This window comes from Acomys minous (assembly GCF_964271855.1).
Source record: "Acomys minous genome assembly, chromosome: 14".
In the NCBI taxonomy this organism is placed as follows: Eukaryota; Metazoa; Chordata; class Mammalia; order Rodentia; family Muridae; genus Acomys; species Acomys minous.
Window position 1 is genome coordinate 18,082,934 of NC_140496.1, and position 5,797 is coordinate 18,088,730.

Genomic DNA, 5,797 nt, shown 5'->3' on the forward strand with positions numbered 1-5,797 from the left:
ACAGATGCTGCCTCTATCCCCTGCTTCCCATCCGAGTAGCTGCTGCCCATGGCACATCCTCTAATCTCTGCTCTAATGTTTTGTTTCCAGACTCTTGCCAGTACAAGAAAACTTCCTGCTGAAATTTCAGGTACAAACATCACCTTGCTTTCTTTTGGCTCCCTCCACTCCCCTCATTTCTCTGAGCTTCAGCCTTCTGCCTTCCTCTGCTGAAATACAAACACATGCACACACGACTTCTTACACACTTACCCTCACTCTCCCACACTTACTGTTTAGGGCTTTGTTTCTTTCTATAACCCTTTGGTCTTTCCAGGGTATGAAGCTGACCTCAGAAGAGTTCAATGCCATCTTCACATTTTATGACAAGGTGAGAGGGAACGGTATGGGGCGGAAGAGCAGAAACCCTGTCCCCTGCAGTGTCCATGGCCAGAATTGCTTTCCAGAGGGGGGCATCTGGGCCCGTGGATTTTTTCTTCTGCTATGTGAAAAGACAAATGCATTCTTTGATTCCTGACCTCCAGAAGCTCACAGACTTGGTTTCTTACAAATGTAATAGAAAACAGCTAAGGGTAGAAGACTGTGCTCAGAGACACGATGTGGTCGTGATGAAGCATTAAATTCTTCATCCTCCCTTCAGGGATGACTGCCTTGTGGGGTTTTATGCCATATACATATCTCAGTCCGTTGTTTTCTGGGCCTTTGGGAGTGAGAATTGTCTCCAAGCCCCACCCCAATCTTGCCAGTCCCCTGCCCATGTGACTCTGGTGCTCTGCTTTATAAAGAGGGGGTTGAAAGTTGGTTTAACAGATATACTCAGCTATCTCTAAGCTTCTGAAAGCACATCTAGATTTGCAATTCAAATAAGAAACACCACCAGAAAAGAGACCAGGCAATTTGTACTGAACAGCATGGTTCCTGTATTGACTGCTGATGACAGTGTGAGTGCATTGTTCTGTCCTTCTGTGGTCTGAGCGCTTCTCTGCAGACAAATGGGAAGGTTTAGACAGTCCTTCTAAACACACACACACACACACACACACACACACACACACACACACACACACACACACCAGAGCTCTTGAAATCAGATAGGAGAAAGAGCTGTGGTCCGGGTGTGACTGGGGCCTGCGCTTCAGAACCCTGCACTGACAACTCTCTGCTGCCACCCTCAGGATGGAAGCGGCTACATTGATGAGCATGAACTGGATGCCCTCCTGAAGGATCTGTATGAGAAGAACAAGAAGGTGAGGGGATGAATGAGCCCAGGAGTGGCTTAGGGTCCCAAGGCTGGGAGAGGTGAACACACCCAAAGAGAAAAGGGAGAACAGATTTTTTTTTATCTCTGATCTGCGGTGACAAGACAGTAGCGGTTTGCAGGACGGGGTGTCTTTTTTCAGCTTGATTAAAAATACACTTAACAAAATTTGTCATTGTAAAGCAGTATGCCCTAGTGGTACCCAACATATCCGGCACACCATATAACTACCACCACCTCCACACCTTGTCCTATAAAGCTGTCCTATAAAGCTGAAACCTTATACCCATAATCTCAGCTTTCCCATCTTCTCCTCACAGTCTACATTCATAAATTTCACTGCTGTGGGTACCATGCAGAAGGGGAATTATATGATTACCTTGAGGTTGGTTCATTTCTCTCAGCATGCTTAACTCAACTCATCCATGTTATAGCACATCAGAATTCTCCTCCTTTCAGAGCTGGATGCTAACAGCCTTCCACGTGTAAGCCATCTGGTCTACCTACTTGCCGCCTATGACCACATGTGTTGGCTGTTGTGAATGATACTAAGTGCAACGGGGTTGATATAGCCCATTCTGGAAAATGGTCAACGAAATGGCCATCATGAAAGACTTTTAACATAGGGACTTTGGAAGGCAGAAGCCAACGGGGGTAAAGATTGTTCCAGCTTCATTAACTGAAGAATTTAGGGCTGGGGAAGAAGAAAAATCACTGGAGAGTTTGTTTCTCTCAAAGTAAAGGTGGAGAAAACTAGCAATTCTGTGGCAAGTACTGACTCCTGGGAGTCCCCCAGAACACCATGCCCCACTCGGTCTCACCTTGGTACCCTGGGTGGGAGAGACCTGATGAAATGGTGACCAGAAGACCCAAGCCTTTGCAGCTGTCTTTCTTTACCTGCCAGAAGTTGGCTTCCATGAAGAAAAAGACTGCTGCTTTCCTTAATTAGATGGTGAATGCTCTGTAAATTCTAGAGCTGTCTAACTGCCTCGGCTGCCAACTAAGAGCTAAATTTAATACTCAATTTCAGAAAAAAAAATTCATGGCAGCCTCAGGGCCCATTTGTCTCTCTTTGAAGTTACTTTCTGGTCTCTCTGGCTTCACCCTGAGTCTCAGCCTTTATTGATTTCAACCTACATTTACATTTTAATGTGGCCTACATGTGTGTTGGGTAAGAAGAGTCCAGGAGTAAGTGATAAGGATTCAAGTAGTTCCTACGAAAAAGAAAGCCTTCACCAATAAACTCAGTAAACCTTTTTTTCCAACACTGTATTAAAACAGAAAATCATTCATGCAGCATGTTGTTGTTTGGCAAAAAACAAACAACAACAACAAAAAAACCACCATTGACTTGAATTGCTCACAATGAGGCATAACTAGACTTTAAAAGGCCACTCCTAACACTTGAGATTGGCAAGCTCTGCACACGTGCATGTGCTGAACCTCAGAGTGACCTGCGTGTCACAGTCATCAACTCCCCGGGCTCCTTCTTAGTTACTATGAAGAACAGAGCCTAGAGCTGTGCAGATCCGGCCCAGGATGTGCAGACAAAAGCAGAGTCAGGTGCTAGAGTTTGGAAGCACCTCTGAAGGTTGAGGGACAAGGTATTAATAAGGCTGTTTACGTGGAGGCCTTCCACAAGCGCCAGGCCCCAGGCTTGACAGCTGGGCGTTACAAGAGCAAATCAGCAAATAGAAAGAGAGCTGCATGACTAAATTCCAGCACCTGGGCCGCGAAGGGAAAAGGCCATTTTTGGTGAGCTCATATAGCAGGTGCGGCCTCGTTTTCATGGTGCTTGCATGGGCTGTGATAAGGTTTTAAAGCAGATTACTGCTGGGGGCTCCTGAACGGACCAGCTTGTAGGGCTGGACATCAATAGTTCCTAAGGCTATGAGCGGTCCCCGAGGCCTTTCCCAGGTTTTAAACAGAACTCCAAGACATAGCATTAGGCTGTCTCTCCCTACCACACTTCCTCCTGAAATTTTTTTTTCAAGCTTGGGGTTGATATGCTCCCCCCCCACGCCTAATGGGGGTCCCTTCCTTGATTCCTAATTGAATGATGGACAGATAGGTGTACACCCTTCCCCAGTGTGTACAAATCACACAACCTTTTAAGGAACTTTACAACTTTAGGGAAGATGTTCCTCAATCTAGAGATGCTTGGGAAATGCCTTTGGGAGGGGACAGTGGCAAAAAAAAAACTAGGGCTCACTGATTTGAGTGGTTGCCTCTGAACTATATAAGAAAAACGCTTGACAGTTGAGCCCTATTTAAAAAAAAAAAAAAAAAAGGACAGACCACAGGTAGGCCAGGTAAGTAGGTAGAGTTTGGGGCTCTGGAACTGAAGACACTTTTGATGAGGTGATCCAACCTTTTAGGAAGTGGCTTAACCTTTATCCTTCTGTTTTTCTCATTGGCATAGATGAGATGAGGAACCATCAGCCTGAAAGGGGAAGTGTATTGTTAATACAGCTGCCAGTGTTTACCACAAAATAAAATAAAAATAAGGAAGAGGGCCTAGGGATGTAGCTTGGTGATACAGTATTTATCTAGCATTAGGAAGCTTTGAACCCCAATAATACAAAATAGTAATAATACTCAAGATGAGAAGAGTGGAGGAGAGAGAAGGAGGGAGAGAGCAGGAGAGAAGGGAGAAAAGAACAAGATGGCCGTTTCCCACTACTATGGTGACCTCGCTGTGTGTCAGACCTACTGGCCATTTGTATCGAGGCAATCACTATAAGGTACGTCTTTTAACATAATGGCTTTCAGGTGTTGGTCCTCCATTTTTGGCCTCCAATGTATATGGGCCATGGGTGTATGTTTTTGGATTATCTACCTTAGTGGTCCCTAAAGACCACAGGAAGCCAGTGAGAGAGAGCTGGCGAGCTTTATTGCTGGAGGAGACAGAATTCCTTGTTAAAATGGAGGCAACATATGGCTGTAGGATCCAGGAGGCCTGAGGACAGAACCAGGGAGCTCTGCAGAGACCCAGGTTTTCCCTGAGTAAATGGAGCTCTAAGGAGGTGGAGGAGTAGATCTGAGTCACACAGAGACCATAACTCACTACAATAACCCCCCCCCCCCTTCTCTGGATCACTGGCCATCACCATGCCTCCTTGAGGCAAGGGCCATTGATTCCCTCACACGCCCCCTGCCCCGCCCCATTTTTTCAGCTAAGGTTGCTGAGCCACAGAAAGGCTGCTTTCCTCAGAATAGTGCAACCAGTGAGTGAGAGAGGGTTTTAACCCAGGTCTGCCCAACTGCAAAATCCATGCTTTTTGCCTCTCTAGGCTGCTTACCCTAGGGCAAGATGAAAGGAAGGTTCGTGCAGTGTGTTTGTAAATGTGTGTGGGGCAGTGGTGGGGGTGGGGGAGCATGAGGGGGTCAGGAGACTCCTTTGGGCAAAGTCATGCACAGAGCCGGCTCTCACCTCTTTCTCCCTCCTAGGAGATGAATATCCAGCAGCTAACCACCTACAGGAAGAGTGTCATGTCCTTGGCGGAGGCAGGGAAGCTCTACAGAAAGGACCTGGAGATCGTGCTCTGTAGTGAGCCCCCCATGTAAAGGGGTGAAGGGACAGGGGCTGCTTCTGCACCTCCCCTAAACCGTGTGCCCCTCACCCCCCGCCCCCCCGCCCCCCGTGCTGTCCTGACTCTCTGACACTCCTTCCCAGACCTAGAGAGCAAGGTCTCCCCTCCCCACCCCTGCAACCTGCACACACCAGCCTGTGGAGCAGGAAAGGAGAGATGGAGAGCGGGTGGCTGGGAGCGTTCCTTTGCGCTGCGCCAGCCCAACCCTGGCCAGACGGACAGTGGTGCCTGCAGTGGGTCACCAGCCACATGGATGGTGGGTGGTGCTTCCTTGGTCTCTTTGCTGTGATGCATGGGCTCCTTCGCTGTATGATTTAGGCTTCTGAGTCCAACGGAGTGGACTCCTCCCGTTTGCTGCCCCCCCACCCCGCCTTTCTCCCCATGCCACCGCCAACCCCCGAATTTCCAGGTTCTGCCCACCAGCTTGCTAATGATGTAGCTGTCTTCTCAGAGCTCCTGTGGAGGGCGACCGCCCTCTTCTTGTGTTCTTGATGTGTGTGTTCCTTTTGTCTTCGGGGTTCCTGTCTTCTTGTTTACCAAAGAAGAGTTTACAGAGAATAAAGTGGAAAATGTTCTGTGTGGACACTCACCCACTTCTTGTCATGGGCAACGTCTCTCTGTGACAAAGGGTGGGCTGGCCATGGGGATGGGGAGGACACTGAGGCTACCTAATTGGGAATTAGGACCCTTCTGGGTGTGGCAACACATGCCAGGGGGATCAGGAGCTCAAAGGCATCCTTGGATACACAGTGGATTTGAGGCCAACCCTTAAAATAGAAAGGAGGCTGTGGTGGTGAGGGTTCAGATGGCAACGCACTGGCCTTGCAGGCACAGAAACCTGTATCTGACCCCAGAACCCGGATCAAAATGGCAGGTGCTTGGAACTGTAGCACAAGAGACACAGAGACAGGGAGATTCCTGAGGGGTTCTAGCCAGAGAGCCTGTC

At 48.3% G+C, this 5,797-nt stretch overlaps 1 protein-coding gene across 1 annotated transcript in view; it reads left to right on the top strand.

Moving 5' to 3' along the window:
* The window catches only part of CALB2 (calbindin 2), a 25,854-nt gene extending 20,420 nt beyond the window's left edge, over positions 1-5,434 (top strand). The window contains exons 8-11 of the mRNA XM_084755827.1: positions 91-130; positions 317-370; positions 1,176-1,247; positions 4,709-5,434. Of these exons, the coding sequence (XP_084611953.1) occupies positions 91-130; positions 317-370; positions 1,176-1,247; positions 4,709-4,825 (283 nt within the window). The 3' untranslated portion in view covers positions 4,826-5,434. The remainder of the gene's footprint in view (positions 1-90; positions 131-316; positions 371-1,175; positions 1,248-4,708) is intronic.
* Positions 5,435-5,797: the final 363 nt, after the last annotated feature.